Genomic DNA, 25,544 nt, shown 5'->3' on the forward strand with positions numbered 1-25,544 from the left:
TCTGTATTGTAAATTTTTACATGGTATGAGAAGTAAAAATGTAAGAAGACAATTCCTCTCAGAAATAGGAAAAGAACTAGTCAAACCTCATACTGAACGACAGATCCTGTCACCCCAGTGCAGAACACAACACAATCATTAAGCAATAATATCTTTAGGCTTCAAGACTCTCCTAAAGGAAAAACAACACAATAACCAGGAAGCTGATGTTCCAAATCTGAAAAGAAAGTGGTGTGTTTTCTGCCCAAGGTCAAAGGACAAGAAAGTGAATCAACAGTGTGATAGGTCACAAGTTTGTCTGTAAATAGCATGCTAGGATAAGTGTGTTGTGTAATGCTTGTTCGTCATATGACACGGAAAGTGAGTAGGAGTGTATTTCTAATAAAATTCCATTAAGTGATATTCCACATAACATTACTAAATTGCATTACTGTTACATAGTATGTGGGTTGTGAATATTTTGTGTTAAAATAATTTTTTATAACTAAACAAACTAAACAATGTTTTCATAGTTCAAACAAATACAGTATAGTAAATAATTACAACTGATATCTAATTTAATTATACTAAGAAACCATGCAGTTGTAATATCAACATCGTGCTTATGTTTCTCAATAAATGATAATTATTCTTGTGGACATATTTCAAATTTTATCACCATAAAGTTGCTTGAATCACTTGGGGGTCAAAAAAGACCCCAAGCATACAGTATGTTTTTCCAGAGCTGATACCATGCGAGGGTTAAGCACATATATTCCTCTCTGGATGAGTGAAGTCCTCTTGTAATAAGACATCCCTATCTGCTCGGAAATGATTTGTGATCTCTCAGTTTCCATGGCTATATATTTTTGATTATTTATCTATATAACATTGCTTTTGCAACTGATATTTTAAGGACTTCTACCTTCCATTCTTTCCTTGGGAGTACAAATCTTGCATTTATCAGAATACTACAGTTCACCTCCTTCCCCACTCCTGTATCCTCCAACAGTCTTTCAAAAATAAAAGGGGTAAAAGAAAACAATTGAAATTACAGAGGACTTTACTCTGCTCCTTTGCATTTGCAAAGCACATTATTCCAACTTACAAGTATACACACTGATCCACAAATATTAACCAATTCATTATATAAAGTTAGGAACAGGGATTGGACCCATAGCACACTTTTATCAGGCATATCAACTCCATAGACAGTATCATTGAGATACAAGTATGTAATTAGCACTGTATCACTAAAGATCAATAACATGTAGGATATGGTGCAACTGTCAGTACAGTTTTTACCAATCTGGAAAGCAGTGAATTGTTGTTTACCTTAAAAGATATCCATTATGAAATAAAACATTCACAGAAGTCAGTATCACTTCAGCGTCATTTGATGGTTGGAAATAAGGCAGAAGAGGTGCATGAATTCCATATTAGTAGGGCACATTACCTTTAGGCACACAGGCAGTACAGCATTGAGATCTGAGGATTACATCTGCAGCTGAAGACCTGTCACACTTTCACAGAAACACATAATTATCAGTATGCTTGCTCTCAAATGGCAGATGATTTAGTCCTTTACTTCTAGTGGCAAAGGTCATGAAACTACTGATGTATAGCTCATTCTAGCAAGACAGTGCATAAAAATTCCATGGTTCAAAATGTACTGTAACATCAGCACCAACACTGACCATCTTTGAAACAAGAGTAAGACAGTGACATCCACACTGCTGGTAACTGAAACTTTACCAACAAACATTTTCCTCAGGGAAATGGTTACACTAGCACACAATTATAGCTGAACAACTAAATGCATTTAAGCTGAGATCTCTTAGTTTGCTGGTACATTACTGATTAATGGTACTCATTAATATGATCAACTGAGTTCTTGTTGCCACCTTTCTTCACAATATTTTGATGACCAGCTTAGTCGTAACTACTAGGTGCTGCTAAATGAGTTATTGTGCATAGTTGCTGACTGGTCTCCAGTCAGTCAGATGTAGCTCCTATGTTGCATAATTAGTTTGCTTTAGGTCGTAGTTTCATTTTATTAAATAAAGCTGTCCTCAATGTGAAGGCTGAATTGAACACTGCAGTGTTCACTGATCATGATCCCTTTGGATGGGATGTGTCTGTGCCTTCCCCTGAGCTGCAAACTGAATTACTCCAACAGTTACAGGGAGTCTTACAGTTGAACATGGACAAATAATTGCCAAAGGTGGAAGAGTAGATAACTAACATAAAAAGTTATTGCTCTGACTGGGGATTGGACCCTTGATCTTTGAGCTTGAACTCTGGCACTATGATTCAAAGAGCAGACCTGCAGCGTAGGAGCCCACACCACAAAAAATTTAAATGAAGATGTCTCTGTCTTAATACTGCCATACAAGTTCTCTTGCAATAGTAATTCCAACTGTCAGCCAATTGAACGCCTTCAGTTTGAGTTGGTAGTGTATGGGCAAGCCAATCAGCCAATAAGATTATTTGAAACTTTTAGCTGAAAGCAGATTGTTTGGTAGAGTTTGTACTTGAACTAAAAGTAATTAAATTTTGCTTGGTTGTTACAGTCCTTTTATGAATTGCCCAGTAAACACATTTGCTTTTAGTTACAGTTCTTATTTCTAAAGTTTAAACACTGATTTTTTCATGGATTTGACTTTTTTTTTTTTAAATTGTCATAGCTGTGTTAATAAATTGAGATGAATGACTTATTGATTTCAGTTCTTTCCACTTTTACATCTTATCAGTTCATTACACTAGAAATTTTATTGTAAAATTTCATATATTTAACAAAAAAAACATAAATGCCATGGTATAGGTTTAAATTTGAAAATTGATCCAAAATGTTATTTTTGTGGGTTAATTATCACAAAACTCCCCATAGGGCTTACACCACTGATTCACACTAGGAGTCTATGGATCCTATGTATTGCTCTGGCACACAGTGTGTTTGTTATTATTTGGAAAAAAAGAGATAATAATATGATTTTGTTCTTTATTGTTTGTAAGACATGAGATATATTCTTAGCACATAGCTAATACCAAACTGCTGTGTTTACATGTTGCAGGCTGGATGGCGAGGAGGTGCGGCTGATGCTGTGGGATACGGCAGGCCAGGAGGAGTTCGATGCCATCACCAAGGCCTACTATCGGGGTGCCCAGGCCTGCGTGCTTGCCTTCTCCACCACTGACCGTGACTCCTTCGAGGCTGCACACTCCTGGAAGATGAAGGTACGCTTGGTAGTAGAAGGGGTGCTTACCGTTCTGCCTTCTCAACCTTAGCCACAGAAGACAACCCCCCCCCCCCCTCCCTCAAGAAAAAAAAAAACCCTTTAAGCTTGCAACTACTTTCATACAGAAAATGCTACAGGAAAATGTGGTTGTTTCACTGAGAATTTTAGGCTCTGTCTAGTGCTGTACATCAATGTTTCTCTTTTAAATACTGATGTGTTCTTGAGAACTGACATAGAGTATCTGAAAGCTACATGATAGAACACCCCTGTTCCACTCTTATGGATCATTTGTGGCCACAGCACTCTAGAGCAAAACGAGAACAGATGTTGGTTATTTTTGTAAAAACTCTAGCTTCTTTGTTTGTTTTCATCTGCCTCCTAGTATGACAATTTGGGCATTGACTTTCATTTGTTACGCAAATAAAAGAGTTGCAATGAAAGATATATTTAAAAAACAATATATCATATCATTTCCATTAACATAATCCTCTAGACTGTTTCTGAGATTTTTCCCATAAGCTGCCTAGACGGAAAAACAGAGAATAATAAAATATTTTGAAGAAAAGTTCTGATGTAAATGGTGAAATTGTTTATTTTTCAATTTAACACTAGAGTTCAGTTCTGAAAACTTATTTAACTTTTTCTGCAAAAAATGTGTGCCTGTTTTCTCAACAATTAAATATGAACAAAATTATAAATTTGAAATTAACACTAACTGTAAATGAACATTAATTAAATGGAGTCATCCATAAATTATGATGCAGTTTAATCAGATGGGGGTATTAACCCCAAATTTAAAAAGTAATAGTTCTTCAAAAATGTAGGAAAAGATATATTTCTACTTATTGTAAAGAAGATACGTCAAGTTGCAGACATGCATGGTTGAAAGACAATCACTTATAGCTTTCAGCCAAAGCCTTCGTCAGGAAAGAGGACACACACAAAAGCAAGCACACCTCACATGCACACAACTGCCAACTCCAGCATCTCGGGCCGAAATACATCGTGGGATGCAAGCAGCAACCTGGAGGGTGTAGGGAACAGGAAGGGGAAGGGATAGTAGAGTACGCGTGGGGAGAAAGACGAACACTCTCTGTTGGAGTGTACAGGGAATACACTGCCGACAAGTGCAGCTTCAGGAAGTTGTGGGATAGGGAGGCAGGGGTGGGGGAAGGGAACAAAAGAGGAGAGGAGTAAGGAAAGACAGCTGGATGTGTTGGCAGAGGGCTCAAATAAACAGGGTGGGAGATCAGAATGGTGTGAAGATGATAGGACAGAGGTGATGGCAACTGTTGGGTGGAGGGTGTGGAGGCACTTTGTTACCGTAGGATCAGGCCGGGATGATTATGAGAGCAGAGAATGTGTTGTAAGGAGAACTCCTATCCGCACAGTTCAGAAAAGATGGTGGTAGAGTGAAGGATCCAGATGGCTCGGGTAGTGAAATAGCCATTGAAATCAAGTGTGTTATGTTCACCTGCATGTTGTGCCACATGATGGTCTTCTTTCTCCTGTTGGCCACACTTGGGTGGTGACTGTTCATCAGGTGGACAGCTGGTTCGTAGTCATACCAATATAAAAAGCTGTGCATGATTGCAGCAGAGCTGGTAAATGACATGGCTGCCTTCACAGGTGACTCAGCCCCTGGGGTAGGATAAACGTGTGACAGGACTGTAATAGGAAGTGTTGGGTGGGTGGATTGGACAGATTTTGCACCTGGGTCTTTCCCAGGTATATGATCCTTTGGTAAGTGGTTGGGATTGGGAGTGGCATAGTGATGGACTAGGGTTCTGAGGAAGTTGGGTGGGTGATGGAACACCACTTTAGGAGGGGTGGGAAGTATCTTGGATAGGATGTCCCTCATTTCAGGGCATGATGATAGGTAATAAAAACTGTGGCAAAAGATGTGGTTCAGTTGTTCCAGTCCAGGGTGGTACTTCGTGATGAAGGGGACACTCCTTTGTGGCTGGTTTTTGGGGGTGGTGGGTGGGTTGGAGTTGTGAGGGGAAATGGCACGAAAGATCTGTTAGCGGACTAGGTGTGGAGGATAATGCCTATTTGTGAAAGTCTTGGTGAGACGTCTCACTCCCCCCCCCCCCCCCCCCCCCCCATACTCCACTATCCCTTCCCCTCCGCCTCCAGGTTGCTGCTCGTGTCTCATGTGATGTTGCGTTCCAGCACAAAATGCTGGAGTTGGTGGTCATGTGTGCTGTCTTCTTTACAGTAAGTACCAATCTGTCTTTTCCTACATTGTTGATATTCCTTCCTGGAGTTTCCATTCTTCAATAATGCTTCAAATTACCTGTGGTGGTCTCTTAATATCAGAGCATCATCATAAATTGACCAGCAATAAAAAGATATGCATTTCATATTAACTGTTAATACGAGATTGTGATAATCAAAAGAATCATTTTTTTATTGCTGAATAATTTCCATAAACTGCATGAGAAAGACGTACTAGTACAGAAATCACACTAATCCAAAACCAGTTCTTTTTATTTTTACATAAAAGATATAATGTTACCAATAACCTGACATCAGAAACATATTTAGCTTGGTTCATGCATATTAACTATTTGCTTTAGAGGCTCAGCTGAAGACATGAAGTTGCATGGTAAGAACCCAGGCACACCTAACACATGTCCAAAAACAGAGAACTTCACTAGTAAAACAGACTGTGTGGCTGATGCATTCAGTGCCCTTAGCAGCTAATCTGTATTCATAAACTTTCAGTTTCTGGATTTGTATTCAAATACTTTTGGTTCTAGAGAACACAGTTGCTGATTTTTTGAAGTCCTTAGTTTTGATCATCTTTAGTGTATACCTCGGTTAATGGGTCATCCCAGATACCAGTTGCGCGCCATATTGAGTAGAATCTATTAGTTTATCCACTTATGTTGCAGCCACCAAGTATTTCCTGTTCATTTTACGAATCCACTAATGGTGATTGTGCCCCTTTCCTTTTCTTCTTAATACTTTGACTTAAAAACGCCCATAATGCTATCGTAACTTACCAGTGTACTGCATGTTATGTCAATCAGCAAGCAATCAGTTGCTAATGCTAGTCAGTGAAGACTCACCCCACTGCAGTTAGATTACCTGTGCTACTGGTATGCTACTGATGTTCCAGCTGTAGTTTCCATTTCTAACATATCTGTTGTGTAGATCTTCAGTTGGGAAATGGTCAGTAGCTGCTCATTGAAAAAAGGCTCTTCTTCTTTTTATTTTGTATCACAAAAAGTCTCTTGCAGCCAGCTATATCATGTTGGTACTTATTAAGTGATACAATATAATAAAGGGTTTGCAAATTGTTAACAATTTCACATAAAATGTTTATGTAGCACTGTTAACTTATAGGTGAAGTTCCAGGTTCATTAAAAATCTCTGTTAGCATCTGTACATGTATTAGCTGTTCTTTGATAATAATGATGATAGTGAAGTTGCCAGAGAACAGTTTAGTTTTAGCAGATTTTGCAACAGAGCATTTCATGGTTCATTAACATTTATGCAGCCAAAGAAGATACGGCTGGTGTCCTTTTCACCACATGCTCACAGCAGGGATGCAGTGCAGGTGTTTCTTGAAGGAGCCATATCTAAAGCCCAGGGGCATGACCTTGGTTCTGAAGCTCCGTGAACATTTGAGATTGTCATCTTGGCAACATACTGATAGCAAAGTACTTATTTGTGCACAGGCTTCTGCCCTACCTCTCAGTTCTTTATTCCATACTTCCCTTCCTGAAACTGTAACTCTTTCTAGACATGGATATTGGGTTTCTACAATGACAAATTTGTACTGGGTTGTGCAGGAGTGTTCCATTAGTTTGAACAAAAAATGTTTCTACACAAACTTCCACCTTGTGGCACATAAAATACAAATGGTGATATATAACATGTAAATCATTGTATTGCAACAATCCTTTGTACTTCTAGATCTCTCCAGGCATCAGTTACTACAGCAATTAGGCTGACTGATGAAATAACAACAATAATTTTTAGTGAACATTGCACAACCCAGTAACATCCGTTGTCCACAATCTCTGCAATACCGATTCAAAATCTCCCTCTCCTGAAAGAAACAGAGAGTTTCTTGTTTCACAGTGAATTCCTGCTGCACAACTGTTGAATACTGTAAACTGTGTGGACACTGATGGCACAAGCCTGTATCAAATATTTCTGGTCCTTAGTCATTTTGTTCATAAGTTCCAATTGCACTCACATTTCTTTGTAGGCAGATGAAGGGATGAATCAGTTCCTCATCCTAGCAAAAAGCATCACAAGGAAGGAAGATTAATTAGTGTTCAACATTCCATTGACATTGAGGTCATTAGAGACAGAACACAAGCTCAGATTGTTTCAAGGATGGGGAATGAAATCTGCCATGCCCTTTCAAAGGAACCCTCCCAGCATTTTAGCAATTGATGGAAATCACAAAAACCTAAACCAGGATATCAGGAGTGTCGGATGTGGATTTGAACGACATCCTTCTGAATGCAAGTCCAGTGTGCTAACGTGTGCACCACCTCCAGTGGGAAATAGCACAATGTGTCATCACTAAAGACTAACTTGCCAACAGGATGTTAAAATCTTCTCTTTACATGGTTTTATAATGCTCTTCTCCAAAAACTGCATGCCAGGCAGACCTGTAAATGTCTGCAGCAATGCTTCCAATCTCCACAAAGCTGCAGTGTCTTCTCCAGAGTATTCATCTCATGCTAGTATGTTTGTAGCTCATATTATGCATCCAACTATTATTTTAGTGGGGAACTAAATCTAGACATCCATTAGATGTAGATATCAGATGATAACTACTTACTAACCGAAAATAGTCCATGAGAAAGCATTGTGCAACTTGAGCTGCTGTTTAATTACTGTAGTGTAGAATGCTCATACAATTTTACCATCCAATTTTCAACAGTTGCTTACTATATTTGTAGCAGAATATTCCCATAAAGGCCATAAGAACTACAGGGGGTGTAAAAACATATGCCAGACACTTTAGGAATTTATTCTTGATATCAAAACATTATAAAAAGTTCATATGTACATGAGTCCAAACATTCAGCAGTAGGGAAGTATGAAAGGAGTTATTATTCATGGCACGTAAACAGTACCTCTTCAAAACACATTTACATTTACAAAAATTGCATCCTTGCATCTTCTGAGGAGGCATTGGATATTTTGCGGAGAACTCCTGGTGTGTTACATTTTTGATCAAATGTATTTTGAATAGGCTCCCTCAGAACATCAACAAGGAGCTCAAGATATGCTAAGGATTTTAAATGTCCCCAAAAGGAATACCCCTGGTGATCAGTCAGGCCATGCAATGGATCTTCCTTGACCAATCCACATGTTCACAAACTATCCAAAATGATACATGTAAAGTGAGGTGGAGTACCATCATGCATAAACTACATTCATTGGATGATGTCTAGATGTAAGTAAATCATCTTCATTAAGTAAATGAAACAGCTCATTTCTGAGGGACTGTAGATACATTTGTCCAATAAGACCTTGCGGAAAGAAGTAGCAATGAGATGATCCCAAATGTTCCCACTGCACATGTTGAGGCTGAACCTCTGTTGACATCTGCCTCATTGTACTTCATGAGGGTTTTCAAATGCCCAAACGCAACTGTTCTGATGACTGCGAGATCTTGTTACATGAGAAGCCATCCTCATAAGTGAATAAGGCAAATGTTAAGAATTGCAGAAATTCAGCAGATTGCTCTAACACACATTAACAAAGTTATTCTTGGCTGAAAGGCTGCCTGATTCAATCCTTGAACCTATTGAAGGTTACAATGATAGACAAGATTTTCATGCAGAATGTTCCAGATCATCATGTGATCAACGCCTCCCTTACCGCGGTTCTCCTTGATGGGGAATGAATAACGTGTTCTTCATGCTTGGGTGTTCGTATATTACATTGTCTCCCACCATCTGCAACCCTCTTCTCAAATTAGCATGTTTTTTATAAGCATTGTTGGAATCATACAAACATTACAAATGTGGAAATTTGTGGTAAGATTCTATTGGACCAAACTGCTGAGGTCATCTGTCCCTAAGCTTTCACACTACTTAATCTAACTAACTTATGCTAAATACAACACACACACACAGAGCCATGCCTGAGGGAGGACTCGAACCTCCGATGGGGGTAGCCACGTGCACCGTGACAAGACGCCCTAGACCGCGCGGCTACCCTGTGCAGCCATACAAACATTCTTGCTGCTCATTGTAACTGCCTCCCAGTCTAACATTCAGCATAAAGTTGATGTGATGCATCTGCATTCCCACCTGCTAGAGTGTACTTGTAGTGCATATCCATCATTTCAGATACTGAATACATCATTGTCAAGGAGGTTACTCTAAAACAGAACAGATAACAACCAGACAAAACAAAACAAATACCTTGATTAACTGTAAAGAAGAAAATGAGTTAAAATGCATGTTCAGGGTAAATCACACAACCAAGGATCACTACAGGGAATTCCTTTCACATCTCCCTAACAAATGATTTTTGGACACATGTTCATATCAACTTTCTGTGATGTTTTAATGTCAAGAATAAATCTGATTTTATACACCCTGTATACCAGGCAAGTCACTTTAGCTATTAATCACAAATATTACCAAAATGGTTCAAAATACTGAAAAAATGTTTTTGCGTGGTGGTGGTAAAATAAGCAGAGAGAATCTTATTATTTGATCAATTACGGTAATAACTTTCATGCAAGGAGGTATCAAAGCAAGTGTGGTTACGAATAACTTCTGCTGCTTGGGGCCCACAATGAAAATGATTTTATTGAAGGTCATGATCTTTCTGCCATTGACTGTAATGTTTTATCTTTTAAATACATGATTGCAATTATGGCACCTATACTACTGTCAAGTTCTTAAAACAGTGTCTTATCATAAGTCAAAAGTATCTGGCTATTATCAAGATTTTTGAGACTGTTGTCAAGAAAGCCTGAGTTTCATAATAATTTGACCTTTAAAAATTCTATCAAACAGGTGCCTTTGTGTCAGCACAACCATGTCAGAATGTAAAATACATTATTTTGCATGAACAGTTCTCAGAGATCATTCTTGCTAAGACACTGTTTTAAACACTTGACAATGGCCCAAGTGCCAAAATTGTAATCCTGTACTGAAAAATAAAACATCACAGCCAGTGGCAGAAAGATTGTCTTTTTCTATAAAAAGAACAGCTGCACTCCTTTCCTAAATGGAAGAATTTTTTTTATTTAACGGGATCTAAGACTGCTCAATAAGAGCAGTGTTGTGAGAGAATGTGCTAAATATGAAGGTTCAGATTGCCACAGCAGTGCAGTTTACTTCTTTTATAAGTTAATATGGAAAAGAATATGTTGGCAGCATCATTTTTACATTTAGTACTGTCTTGCTCCTTTTCACCAAATGTTACACTGCCAAAAATAACAAGCGCATCATAGTGTATCATTATACTTTTAATTTCAGGAGTTCTCAAATGCCATCAAACAAATACAATACTGAGTGCTATTTAACAAATGCATTGTTCGACCTAAACTTTTTTCAGAGTCTCTGAAGATAAAGTTATGGCCATCAACTATAACTGTAAACTATTACTGCCAAAAACCTTGTGAATATAGCTTCTACAATTCTGATAAAATTACCAAGGAAGTTGGCTTAGTGGTAAGACAGTGGATTTGCATTAGCATGGACAGCAGTTAAAATCCCAGCCCAGCTATCCAGGTGTAGGTTTTCTGCAGTTTCCATACATCTCTTAAGACAAATGCTGAAATGGTGCCTTAAAAAATGACACATCTGATTTCATTCCCAATCATTTCCAATCCGAACTTGTGGTCTATCTCCAATGATCTGTATACTGACAGAACATTAAATCCTAATCTTGCTTCTGCTCTCTGTACTACTTCTAGTGATATTCATTATTGCCAGCTTGGGCTAAACTCAGACAGTCTTCAGCAAATAGTGGTACAAGTTATCCACAGGACCAAGAGCAGAAGAAAAGCCCATAAATAAATTTGAGATAGGATGCTTCTATCAACATCTAAGGACCTTTGATACACACAGGGTTTGGGAAAAAAATGTGTTAACTCCATGAGAAATGAATGCTTGAACATAAATGCAGATGCTAGCCATGCCTTCAGATTGCACTGCTGTATTTGGCCACAAATGGCACTTATGCAATGTCCTCATATGTTACAAGTGTTAGTGATTCTCAGAACAGTGTTCTGTGTAATTGTGAGTGCATTATGCCGGAGCTAAGTGAATTCAAATGTGACTAAATTGTTGTTGATCATATGGTGGATACTTCTATAGCCAAAGTAACTGCAGTGTTTGATGTTTTAACAGGCAATGTATCAAAAATTTATACCACATGCGAGGAAAGTGAGAAACATCATATACTATGTCACAACACAGGCATAAATGTGTGTCGAGTGATCATGACAGATGGTCATTGAAGTCTACCATCACAAATAGAAAAGGATGACAGCTGAAAAAGCTACTGCATAACTGAATGTTGCAGTTGTGAACTCTGGCAGCACCAAAACAAGGCAAAGGCAACTGCAGAAGCAGGGAATTACAGCACGAGATGCAGCTCCAAAACCACTCATCGGTGATGCAAATGCCCATAAAAGGAAAACGTGGTGTTGAAGCCATAAAACCTGGACTGTGGAAAAATGAAAGGAAGTGATTTGGTCAGATGAGTCTTGTGTCACACTGTTTTCAATTTCTGCTAAAGTTTATGTCTCAAGAGTGAAACATGGTGTGGGTTCGATGATGATTTGGGCAGTCATACCATGATATTTCATGGGCCTGATGGTTACTCTGTAAGGTCACATTCCTGCCAGGGATTATGTGACCATTTTGGCTGATGAGATCCATCCCATGGTACAATGTTTGTTCCCCAGTGGTGAGCTGTGTTCCAAGACAGTAGGGCCCCTGTTCACACAGCTTTCATCATCCAGGGCCGGTTTTGTGAGCATGAGGTTTAAGTGTGGCATATCCCCTGGTCACCACAGTCACCATATCTCAATATTATGGAGCCCTTATGGCCTGCTTTGGAGAGAAGAGTGCATGATTGCTATATATCTCCATTATTGTTACCTGAGCTTGCCACTGTTCTGCAGGAAGAATGATACAAGGTTTGCCTGAAAACCATACATGACCTGAATTTATCCATTGCGAGATGCCTGGAAGCTGTTTTGAATACCAGAAATTTTCCTACATCATATTAGGCATGGTAATGTGATTTTGGTGTTTCGATATTTTTGTCCATCCCTGTATTTGAAACTAAATGTTTTCATCTTTCTTTCACACTCACTAAATTACAAATATACACATTCACAACCACATCTGAAGCCAGGCCACACCAAATAAGATCATTAGCTTACCTTATATCGCCACCAATGCTGTGTACATGCTGATTCTTTCTGCACCATTGCACAACTGCCCATGTTGACATCAGGAACACCCCCCCCCCCCCCCCCCAAAAAAAAAAAAAGCTTGCTTTTTGGCCTGGCACTTAAGAATACAGCTCTTGAGAAGATGCAGTCACCCCTCTCTGCAAATTATGTCACATGTATAAAGAGTTATCATCTCAGGCTTCCCAGCTGATCTTAGATCCAGGAAAGCTTTCTAGTAATTTTTTAAATGAGTTACACTCCAGGTGTCCACTAATGCATATTTTCTTTGCACTTTGCAGGTGGAAGACGAATGTGGAGAAATTCCAACAGTGCTTGTACAAAATAAAATCGACCTCCTTGATCAGAGCGTTGTTGATCCGTAAGTACTGACAGTGTTGTATGGCATTTAAATTTCTCATAGTCATAATATGTATTTCAATAAGAGATAGTAGATAAAAAATATATGTTTTCTGGGTTTGAACATTTTATGTAATACAGCTAAACCACTTATTATTTGTCAGGGAGGAAGCAGAACTCCTTGCAAGAGCCCTGGGCTGCCGACTCTTGCGGACCTCAGTGAAGGAAGACGTGAATGTGGCGGCTGTCTTCCGGCATCTGGCAGCAGCCTGCCTGGCAGAGATGCAGCGGCAGGATGACATGGACTACTGCCCTGTTGGAGGGCCGCTGCCTCCACTCACCATCAGTCAGTCTCCCGTCTTGTCCTCTTTAGCGAAGATACTTTGTCACATAATTAATCTCACTACTACATTTAAACAATTGACTTCATATTAAAAACAGCATCATCATTCACTAGTGAGCTCCTCAGTGTTTTTACTGAAATTGTTGTGATTGCAAAATTAGTAACAATACCGACCAGTTTCAGCTGCTAAGCAATCATCATTAGAACTATTCATGTTGTCATAGTAATGGCCACATAATTGTTATTCCCCCCCCCCCCCCCTCTCTCTCTCTCTCTCTGCCTGAATGGCTGTCTTTTTCTCTGTTTATAGATTTTCTTTTTATTTATATTACTTGCTGGTCTGCAGTATCGTTCCAAGTATTTAACTTTGGTATTATTTTGACAGAGGGCTGTTAATTAGTTCAGGCTTTGAACCAATAAGCTAACCAAACTAAAAAAAAACTGCAGTACAGATGAATTTGTAACACCTGCTCTCACATCAGAAATACTGAAATTAGAAGCCTATCATTATCATTATATGAATGTTTGTCACCAATGGCAGGAAGAATACTGGGGATTAACATCCCCTTGACAATTAGGACGTCGAGGATAGAGCTTACCCTTGGACTGGATATGGAAATCAGCACATCCTTATCAAAGTAACTATCCCAGTATTTGCCTTTATCCATTTAGAGGAAATGGAGAACTTAAATTTGGTTGTCTGGATGGGGAATGTCAGTCCAGTGTCTTACCATTGTGGTTGCCAGTGGCCTCAACATCAGTGTTTGTCAAACCAAAGTACAAGAACAACATGAACCAGAGACAATACTCTCAAATTAAAACATCTTTTATACAGCATTGGATAAGATAAACTACTTTATGTACCTTGTAAAGATATAGTATACCTGTAATCCACAAACCACTGTGAACAACATGACAGAGGGCACACCTCATTGTAGTAGTTATTAGGGTATTTTCCCACTCAATTCACGTAAAGTACAGGAAAAATAACTGTTTAAATGCCACAGTGCATGCTGTGATTAATGTGGTCTTGTCTTAATGATCCATATGGGAGTAATATGTGAGGGTTGTAGAATATTTTTGGAGTCATCATTCAAAATTGGTTCCTGAAACTTCATTAGTAGACTTTCTCAGGATAGTTTCTGTCTGTCTGTTAGAATTTGCCAGTTCATTTCTTTCAACACCTCTGTGACACTCTCCTTCAGGTAAACAAATCTGTGACCATTCATGCTGCTCTTCTCTGTTTATGTTCAACAACCCCTGTTAGTCCTATCTGGTAAAAGTCCCAAACACTTGAGTAGTATTCTAGAATGGGTTACGTGACTGATTCTTAAGCAGTCTCCTTTGTAGACCAATTGCATTTACCTAGTATTCTATCAATAAACTGAAGTCTGCTACCTGCTTTACTTGCATCTAAGCCTATGTGATTGTTCAATTTCGTGTCATGTCATGTCAATGTCATGTTCAATTTCATATCCCCAGAGGTATTTGTATGAGTTTACAGATTCCAGCTGTGACTCACTGGTATTACAGTCACAGCCCACTACATTTTTTTAATTTTGTGAAATGCACAACTTTACATTTCTGAACATCTAAAGAAAGTTGCCAATCTTTGCACCACTTAAAAATCTTATCAAGATCTGACTGAATATTTGTGCAACTTCTTTTTGGCCATACTTCATTATAGATAATTGTGAATGAGAATACAGTATAAAAATTCCAGAAATATGCCCATCAGTCGTTCTGAAGTTGCCATTACAGTAACTTCTTCAATGACGTGAAGCACATTTGGCCTTTAGTCTCTCCCACAGGTGTAATTTTCAAATCACCAGTTAATTCAAACTTTTGAATTATGTCCATCAATTCTGGTACAGAAAGAAGACCTCTCCATATTCTTTTAGTGCATCAGTACCCACTAAGATCAGCAGCACTATTGCTGCAGTTTTGATAAAGCAGCTTTAAGAATAAAGACCTGCTCACTTTGTCCAGATGTGTGTTGACAGACTGCAACTGTAGCACACACAGATGCTTGTGTTTCAGCCTTTGTCACTGAACCAGTACTGACATCTAATGCAAGTTACAAATTGTTGAAGGAGTAACTATTGCCATGGCTAAAAATGGTGGAAGCAGTGTGTGACCTTCAACCACCCTGCACGAACTGTGTCATGACAGTCAAACATTCTATGGTCCACCATTGTTTCAGGCAGTAGTAGAGCAATCTCTAGCATTGTTCCAAACTGTCCTGGATGCAAAGCTACTTCTTTAACGTGAAATATAAATGTGGTGCATAATAACAAATGGTACACTCTCATGTGGGAATTATAATGTGTTTCTTTCAATGGTGTACTCATTATTTCTCTTTCACATGTTCTTACAAATTTTTTCACAAAGTTCCAGTGTCCTACAGTCAGTTTTTTGTCATTTAACCCCTCTCATGGAGTGAGAGTTTAATTATAACCATCCTGTATACAATTTTAAACAAAAACTGTATACACAACTATTTGCTGTTTTGTTTTCTTCCTCACAGTTTGTTTTCACAGAAAAATGAAAGTTGTATTTATGGCTGATTGGCTTATGATTAGAGTACTATTACTGAATCTGAATCATCAAAAAATTTGTAATTTTATCCATTTGCAGATTAAAACTATGCCAAAAACTGTCATTGGAGCTGCTATCCTTAAAGATCCAGCAGCAGGGGAGGTTTCTCACTCCCCATATACCAGTGATTCCTCCTGATTTACCCCTTCATTTTAAATGACTTCAATCCTCAATCAAGGACAGGGAGGAGAAAGGGGGAGGAAATAGATGTAGAGGGGCAGGGGGGGGGGGAGATATGGGAGATGGATAGACAGAGAGGTGCAGGAGGATGACACGTGTAGAGACAGGGAAGGAGGAGATGTAAAGAGAGAGGGAGCAGGAGTTGACAGGCAGAGAGAGGACAAGCAAGAAGAGATGAGAAAGAGGCGGCGGGTGGAAGGGGGAAGCAAATCGACAAAGAGAAGGGGTGAGAAAGAGATTAAGATGTATATCGAATTCCCACACATATTTAGCAATTGTGAAGCATTGTTATGTTCACTAGTAATATATAGGTACATGTAGAAAGAGGAAACGCTAACAAAATGTCAAAGTATTTGATAGGTGACAGATTTACTTCAGATTTTCACAGGATACTCTAATAAACATCCATATGGACAAAGGCTATACATTTTTTTCATGCTGCAAAGTACAGGTTTTCTGTTAAAACTGTTTGTGAGAAAGGAAGTGCTGTGTTTTGCTCTGCTGTGAATAAGTGCAGTTTTACTGCTTTCTCACAAGCAGTTTCAACAATGATAGTAGAGCATTTAAACTATTAGAAAAATTGTTCTCCTGTACATATACTTTCTGATTATATACATAACAAAGTGCTGTTTCTTTTCTCCCTCGCAATCTGTTTGCAGAGAACACAGAAAAGTTTTATTTTATGGACTATCAGCTTATCATTAGAATACTACTACGAAATCTTATTTTGCAATACCAATACACAAGCCTGAAGGTCAGAGAGAGGGGGAGGAGAAGATGAACAGAGAAGGATGGTGGGGGGGGAGGAGGAAATGGACACAGAGAGTGGGAAGAAGGAGATGGAGAGAGTGAGAGAGGAAGGGGGGGGGGGGGACTGAGAGAGTGAGTAGGAGGAGGAGATGGACTTAGGGAAGAGCAAGATGAGATTATTACATACATCCAGTTACCATGCACGTTTAGTAGTTGCAAAGTACTGCTGAGCTCCCAAGTAAACTGATATTTATAAAAATATTACCAAAGAGTGTTATCAAAAGTCCAAACAAAAATGCGTTGCCTGCCACAAGTTCATCTGTTGTTTGTATTCTGAATGTTTAGTAGTGACACATACATTTCTTTAAGGTTTCTCATAGACTGTAGTTACTGTTCCATGGCCGTATAACCTTACATTGCACAATATTTGCCTGTTGAATGGTTTTAATTATTTATATTACCTTTATTAAACCAAAAAACTGCAATCATGTCTGGCTACTTCCATTGTCTTTGTGTCTTGTAGTATATATTGAAACAACATAAAAATTTGAACAGCATCAGTCTCTGATCTCCTAGTTTTTTCATTTTACCTCTTGTAAATTGCACTTTTGTTCATAATTACTTTCCCTTTCCCACTTTTGCACCCTTACCACCACAAAATATAGCATGAGTTCTTTTCCATCCCCTAAGGTGAAAATGAGCTCTACACTGCTGCCCGGTCAAATACAAACCTTGTTTGATCATGTAAATCAAGAATAATTAAGATTAACTATAGCACTTCATGGAAGTACCGTCACATATTTATTAATTCATATTTTGAAAAGTTTTCTGTTGTTGCAGATACCTTTAAACTACCTTTGCATGTATCTGAGATTAACTGTAGTGCCCCCTTTTAAACAGACATGTGAATTGCCTGAAACAGAACTCTCACAGTTCATAAGCAACATACCTTGCATGACTGGCCAATTTTAACCTTACAGGCCATTTTAAAATGCAGTCTGCATAGAAAGAGATCAAGGAGACACCACGTTGATCTGTCTCTCTGTAGACTGCACTTGAAAATGGCCTGTAAGACTAAAATGGTCTAATCATGCAAGATATAAGAAATTGAATGTTTTTGTAAAGCAACCAAGGCGAAAAACTTCAAAACGCCCTTTAACAAATATATGAATGTTCTGCTCCACATGAGGAAAATGATCTCATGTTTCAGTTCATTTGATCTAATAAATCTGCAAAACTTTTCTGTAGTGCCTCCTGTTTCCTTACTGACAACATGTATAGACAATTTGTGCTCCAATGTCTTGACTTTCATTATAGAAAAGCTTATTGTTTTAATTGCTTGTCCAAGATACTTGGAAAATTCTCATACAGCACAAGTTAATATTTTGATTGGCATTGATAAAAGATTGTTGCAGAACACTTTGACAACAAAGCCTCATTTCCACACACACAGGATTCTTAAGCTCATCCAATAGATACTCTGATCTAGTCATCCTTCCATATTCTGATCTACCTTTTCACAACTCATGTCTTTCTCATCTTTCAATCATTTTTCTCACTTTATCACTTCTCTTTTTCGTGCAGTAGGCAGCAGTTCAGAGTTTCTATTCTAGTAATTTCATTTCAGAACAGTGAAACAACAACATATGCTACATCTGTCAGGAATGGAGATGTAATTGGTGTGATGTCTGGCTAATTATCTTAAATGTTGTCACGAGTGATTACAAAAGTACTACAAGAGAAAGAACTGACATAACTGAACATCAATAAAATAATGCATCAGGAACTCTATTTTTAATCAATTTCATAACTTGCTTTAATTCTATCCACATCTAACAACAAAAAGTTACTTTTACTATGTGTTATTATCTTATTAGAAACCTGTGGCAGTTATTTGATTTGCATTCATACTTCTGATTTTTCCAGGTGCCTTCAGTCCAAATTCTCAAAATGGGAAGTCCAGTCACAGTAATGGGACCATTGTTCTTCGGCCAGGAAAACAGAAGAATCATAAAAAGAAGAATGTACTGAGAAATGCATGCAGGATACTGTGATAATTGAATACATTTCAGAAACCTCACAATAATTTTTGCTGGTTTAACCAAAACACAGAATGATAAACTTTCAGTGAAGTTACAATTCTTTACTGGAACATTACCAGAAGCCTGTTGATAACAGTTTCAGATATGTAAATAATTAGTCAGTCATAAAGTGCAATATACCCAAACGCATAAGAGTTTCACATTGTAATTTTTGATATAATTTTATACAAAACAATAGGCAAATGTTTTACTTTTTATAAATTACTGCACTGTAGGTTTCAAATAGTGCCTGTTTCTGGGGAGATATAAATAAATTTATATATATAGTAATCAATTTGGCATCTGGCCACCCAGCTCTCAGGAGAAATAATACAACAATTTTTTCATATGGTCTTATCCTTCCAGTGCTCTGTAACATTGTGCCTTACACACTGTAGAATATTTTATAATCACAAATGTGGGAACAAATGGTCACCCCTTATCTTGTGAAATTGTAGCCAAAAGTCAGAAAAATTATTATTTTAAAAGTACTAGAAATTCCAATTGTTCTTTGCAGCCACATTGATGCTCAAGACTTCATCAGCATGATTAGGGGTGTCCTGTTCCTTAGAGGACTGTAATTATTCCATCCAGGTTTTCCACTGTAATGTTTTATAATCCTTAATTTCTTTTTTATAGTGTCCATGAGAGAAATGTGTAACATGTTTACTGGTGTGTAAATAAATATTTATAATATTAATATAACCCTTTGTTTTACATGTTACGGAGTGCACAAAGAGAGAAATCACATTTAGAAGTAATGTGCACCCAATTAATAAAATTTTTCATTGTGGGCCCGTGGTTTTAGCCCTTATTGACCTTTTTGCACAAATAAAATGGGATTACATGAAATATTTACAACATATTATAACAGGGGCCTTATGCAAATGTTCATAGAAACATATCATTAACAGATTCTTTTCCTTAAAATAAGTAAAAAACCAAATACCTAACTTGTACTCATATGGGGAGAGGAGCCATTAGCAGTGCTGTATAAGTCTCAAGTAATACTTCAGTCTATTGAGAGTGACAGGAGAAACTAGTGATGTTTCAGAAACAAACCACAGGTCTGCTGGAATTCTGACTAAACATAGCAAACATTTTTTATGCATTTTCAGCTTTTCGCAATGTAATGAACAATGCATTAAATTTGAGGCATGCAGCCTCACATTCCAAGGCTGGCTGGTAGATACATGCCCAAAATATTGGAGGAAGAGATGGAATTCACACAGCTGCATGTCTGAAACTGAATGGATTAAGCATCACTTCCGGTATGAGATGTTTCTCCTCATACATCACAAGAAATCTTTACAGGAAAAACCCCTCCTTGATAATTAAAAAGATGCTGCAATTAGCTTGACTGTTTCAGTTGTTCGATTGGTTCATTGACACACATTATGTTCAATAATTAACATGAATGAGGGCCTTCAGGGATATGGAATGAGTCGAGTTACTTGTTAACAGACAATAGCAGATATTCACAGCAGCTTCACTGAAGTAGACCAACAACAAAATCGTGTAAGTGCTTCAATGGAGATGGCAATACTTTTGTTGTCAACAATGGGTTTCTGTCCCTAACGTGTCACAACATTGTTAAATTACTGTTTCCTCAAACAGCACAAATGCATTAATGGTGTGCCTGGAGATGGTCCAAGTTGTTGATTCTATTACATACACAATATGTTGAGGACCAGCCCAGTCATCTCATAAGTATTCTTTTAAAAATAATATTGTGAAAACTTGAATTATCATATTCTTTGGTTTTGCTGATGCCTTTTGTCTATTTATAACTGCTTGTGTCCAATGTAATGTTACATAATCATGTGCCATTTGGCGTGCTATTTGGGACAGGGAATACTATAAATATAATATTAATGCTTTAATCCTTGGTGGCTATGGTTTTGGGAACATTTAAGAAATGTCCTCATTCGTAACATACAGAAGACTCAAAACTGATGTTTAAACTGCCTTTAGCATATTTTTGTCCTTTAAGCATAGTAATGTTTAGAGTATGCACTCTATTACAGTTCTTTAGACACCTTATTAATAAATAAAGCAAATTACATTTATATTAGCTATGATACATATAATGACAGATATCAGATATTGATGGAGTAGGTTACAAAAGGCATCTTCCTGCTCTCAGTGATGAACTAGAAGTAACTTCTCGAGCATAGTCTCCATCTTCAAAAAGAGGGAGGCAAAAGAATGTATAGAAAATATTCCAAATATTTGCCCTGGTTTATCATAGGTGGTAAAATCTACTTCATATTTATATGTATATCAGTAAGACCTTTGTGACATTGGAGGCAGAAGACAAAAACAGAGATCCTATAGTCTTCTTCAGGTGTTATGAGATTGTGTTGTTATGTGTACTTTCTGCCAGGACTCCAACCAGAGAACATAATTTGCACCACCTGATGATGACTGAAATATTGTGCACTAAATGAAAACAACTAGTCAGCTGAACAACCTAAAGCACATCATTAATCAATCAAACTAAGAAAACTTATAAGCACAGCTTAAACACAGACAGTCCATTGCAATTGTATGATAGCATACTGTTGGCCTGGGAATGATGTCTGCTGGCCTAGTTCCAGTTCCTATGAATTCCAGTGCCTGACACTGTTTTGCAGATGCTCAGTGTTGGTGCCAGCATCAAAATATTATAATGAACCCTGGAATTCTGATATGCAATCTTGCTTGTCTTAGCCTTGCATCAATAGTTTCATTGCAATCTTGCTCTCATGAAGTAAGGGATAAATTGTCTGCCATTTGAGATTGTGTATATTGACAATTACATGTCTCTGTGAAAGTGTGACAAGTCTTCAGCTGCAGATGTCATCTCCAGATTTCAGGGAACTTCATCTGTGATTCCTAAATGTAATATAACCTATTAATATGGAATTAATGCAACTTGTGGCGACAGGCACTCATGAAGCAGCCATCGCGTCATCAGCTGACCAATTATGACATGTCAACTGAGTTCACATGCTGGCCGCTATGAGTGCTGACATGTGGCTACTCCTTGCTGCAGCACACAGATGTTCTAAGTTTTCGACTATTACACTTATCATTATTCTGTTGTTGTCTATTTTCTGAGACTCTTGATCATAGCTTGGTCAATGAATTGTTTCCTCCAGTCACATTAATTCTATTTTCAGGTTCCTTGTGATTGCTGTAATCACAAGACTCGTGCTCAGCAAAACTTGTGACAGTGGTGACCCCAACATGATCTGTGGTCAAGAATGTGATTTACAAGATTCAAGAACATTGAATTCAATAACAGAAGCATGCCAGAGGAAGATGCACCTACAGTTTCAAGACTGGCAGTGTGGCAAACACTTTTCTGGCCCCACAACACCATGTCATGGGTTGCACTGCTTGAGGCAAGCTTCCTGTGTGCCAATGTTGTACTGATTCGAGATTTTCTGCGTAAATTCTAGAACCACTCAGCCTTATACCATCTCAAACACGTGATATTCTAGATAAGAGTGTGGAAGGGTAAAATCCTACCTACTGCGCATCACATGTTTGTGTGTGCAGGTTTAAAACCAGTTGCGGGAAGAAAGTAGATGTGGCAGTCAAACGGCACCGACAAGTACTTGTCGGACAATCAATAGATGTGTTAGTGAGTGTGTATGGAAGAACCATGGAATCTATATGCAGCTTTGTGCTTATTGTGTCACTGACTTTTGTTATGTGAAACAAGAACAGTTGAAAAAGTACTCATATAGACTCTTGACTCAGCCTTGTTAGAGGCAAGACTTTTTTTTTCAATCTCCTTTACTGCAAGTCATGGTGTCTGAGCAGACTTTCTTTAGAATTAAATCAATTTGTTTCTAACATACGACTTTACAACAGACTTACTGAAGTTACATATTATGTTGAAAGTGGGAATTTTTATTGTGCTTGAAAGTCAAATACACCATTGACTGTCAAAACGTAAAGTTTGTATGGCTACTTATTTCACTAGTAGAAAGAGGCTTGAAAGTTTCTGTACCTAGCATTATTCGATGGAGAAGAAATCAAGAGTGTTTCCAGCAGCCAGCTATCCAGTAAAGAGTGGCTGCAAACCCCTTGTAAAGAAGTAGAATGTGGTTTGGGGAAATAAATCAGTATAACCCAGACCCACACTCACATTTAAAGTTGTCAAAACATTAAGAGTGTGGCATCTGATTCTGTCAAGTTTGCTTTAGTAGTTATTCAGTTGGATCATCAATATGCTGCTGAAATACAAGAGATTATAACTTAACCACCCAACTTTGAAACGCACTTGAAATGCAAGACGGCATTAGTACAGTGAGTACTGACATCACAAGAAGAGAGAATATGACAAGTACTAATGCAAGAGGATATTGGGGAAAAGAAACTGTCACAATACCTCCATCACTTGAGGAGTAAAGTTGATACATGCATAGCTCCAGACACACTACTTAATACCTTGTGGAGCAGTAAATTGTCAGGTGAAAGCTATCATCACATCACAGACAGATAGGCCATTTGATGCTGCAGCTTAATCTGGCTGATCGTATTCAAGATGCAACTGTGTCTACCTTCTATTATGACCTGGAAATGGCATGTGGCAGCACTTCAGTGGTGGCTAGACTTGAAACAACAGTCTACTGAATGAAGTCGAGTCACTGAACAAACAGCTGAATGACAACCTCTTGAGCAAGGTCAACACCAACAGTAAACAGATGAGTGAGCTTCTCGCCAGTCAGAACATTGGAAGATAGTCCCAATGAAGGTCACAGAGTCACTCGGCAACTCGCAGTCAGTGAGCATGTGTTGGTATCAACAGTGATTTGGAGACCAGGCACACAAATGTAACCTGCCACCCATGTACATCAGATATAAATGTCAGGCAGAGGGAGAGGCACCAGGTTATCCTTCTGCATGCCTATTCATAATGGATCTCAAGTTGGACAAAATTTTTAGATAGATACAGGATCTGATCTAAGCTTTCTGCCACCACACAAGTACCGTCCAGCCACCATGTTTCAACTGTCGGTCACTAACAGCTCTGCTATAGCATGTACTGCATGCAGCTCTTGGAACTGGACCAGGGACTCACTTTGTAATTGCAGATATGATGGAGCCTTTCATTATCACCTGATTGGACGCGGAGGGTAGCTGTGCAGTCTAGGGCACCTCGCCACGGTTTGCGCAGCTCCCCCCGACAGAGGGGTGAGTCCTCCCTTGGGCATGGGTGTGTGTGTTGTCCTTAGCATAAGTTAGGACTGATGACCTCAACAGTTTGGCCCCAAAGGAACTTACTTCCACACCAACGCCAACACCTGATTTCCAATGTCGCCAACACTCAGCTACTAGACACCATCACTGGGTTCTGGCATCAAGCTGCTACATTTGATGCCAAGGTGACTGTGGCAACAAGAAATGGGGTATGCCATGCTGTTTAACCAGTTTTGGCACATCCTCTGATTTCATGCATGCCCAGACAATTAGCTCCTGATTCGTATGCAGTCACTAAGTCAGAGTTTGACACTATTCTAAATAAGGTTATTATCCATTTATCTAAAAGGCTGTGGTCCCCATCTTTGCATTTACTCTCAAAAAAGGACAGTGCTTGATGGCCATGCAGCAACTAGCATGCTTTAAATGTGAGAATGATCTCAGACTTATTCAGTGCCTCTGCTATGAGATTATACTCATGCGTTGTGAGGGAAACAGGTATTTAGCATGTTAGATAGTGCCGAAGCATGCACACAAATCCGGGTTGCTGAAAAATACATTCCAAAGACAGGTGTTATGATGTCTTTTGATATTATGCATTTTTGTCATAGATAGACATGGTTGGAGACCATGGCTGTTATGCAAAATAAACTGTCGATAGCAAATAGCAACCAACCACCGTTATGCAGGTTTTTTGGAGTGCTCAGTTTCTACTGCTGCCATCTGCCACATGTGGCAGAACTTAAAAAACCACTTACATCAGATCTGGCTGGTCCAAAAACAAAAGGCAGGATGCCTGTGCAGTGGTTGCAGTCAATGACAGATGCCTTTGAGGCTGCAAATAAGAGCGTAGCTGAGGCTGTGCTTCTCACTCATCCTGTTTTGGATGCACGCCTTGCTCTAGTAGTCAATGCTAGCTGGCTGGCCATTGGCGCAGCATTACAACAGTATGTTAAAGAGGCCTGGCAGCCCTTTGCTTTTTTCTCTCGGAAATTGTTTGCAGCTCAGAAACAATGGAGTGCATATGACTGAGAGCTGTTGGCATTCTTCACGTCCGTGAAATATTTCTATATGCAGTTGGAGGCAAGAGTATTCACAATATACACTGACTACAAACATCTGACTTTCACCTTCCGACAGAACAACAAATGCTCTCCGAATCAGTTTAATCACCTGGAATTTATTGCTCAATTTTCCACTGACGGTAAACATATTTCAGTATTGAAAAATGCAGTGGTGGACTTTTTATCGTGTGTCAATGCCATCACGGAGACAATAGATCTTGCACACCTGTCTCAAGCACACCAGTCTGACCAAGAACTCCAAAATTGCTTAAATGATATTACCGCAAGCCTGCAGCTCATCCTCACTGACATGCCAGAGGTGAACATTAAGGTGCATTGTGACATCTTTAA

The 25,544-nt window shown here is 38.6% G+C and overlaps 1 protein-coding gene across 1 annotated transcript in view; it reads left to right on the plus strand.

The window, feature by feature from the left end:
* The window catches only part of LOC126484493 (ras-related protein Rab-23), a 497,835-nt gene extending 478,197 nt beyond the window's left edge, over positions 1-19,638 (plus strand). The window contains exons 4-7 of the mRNA XM_050108028.1: positions 3,054-3,216; positions 12,924-13,003; positions 13,146-13,327; positions 18,779-19,638. Coding sequence (XP_049963985.1) covers positions 3,054-3,216; positions 12,924-13,003; positions 13,146-13,327; positions 18,779-18,906 — 553 coding nt within the window. The 3' untranslated portion in view covers positions 18,907-19,638. The remainder of the gene's footprint in view (positions 1-3,053; positions 3,217-12,923; positions 13,004-13,145; positions 13,328-18,778) is intronic.
* Positions 19,639-25,544: the final 5,906 nt, after the last annotated feature.

Source organism: Schistocerca serialis, chromosome 6 (assembly GCF_023864345.2).
Source record: "Schistocerca serialis cubense isolate TAMUIC-IGC-003099 chromosome 6, iqSchSeri2.2, whole genome shotgun sequence".
NCBI lineage: Eukaryota > Metazoa > Arthropoda > Insecta > Orthoptera > Acrididae > Schistocerca > Schistocerca serialis.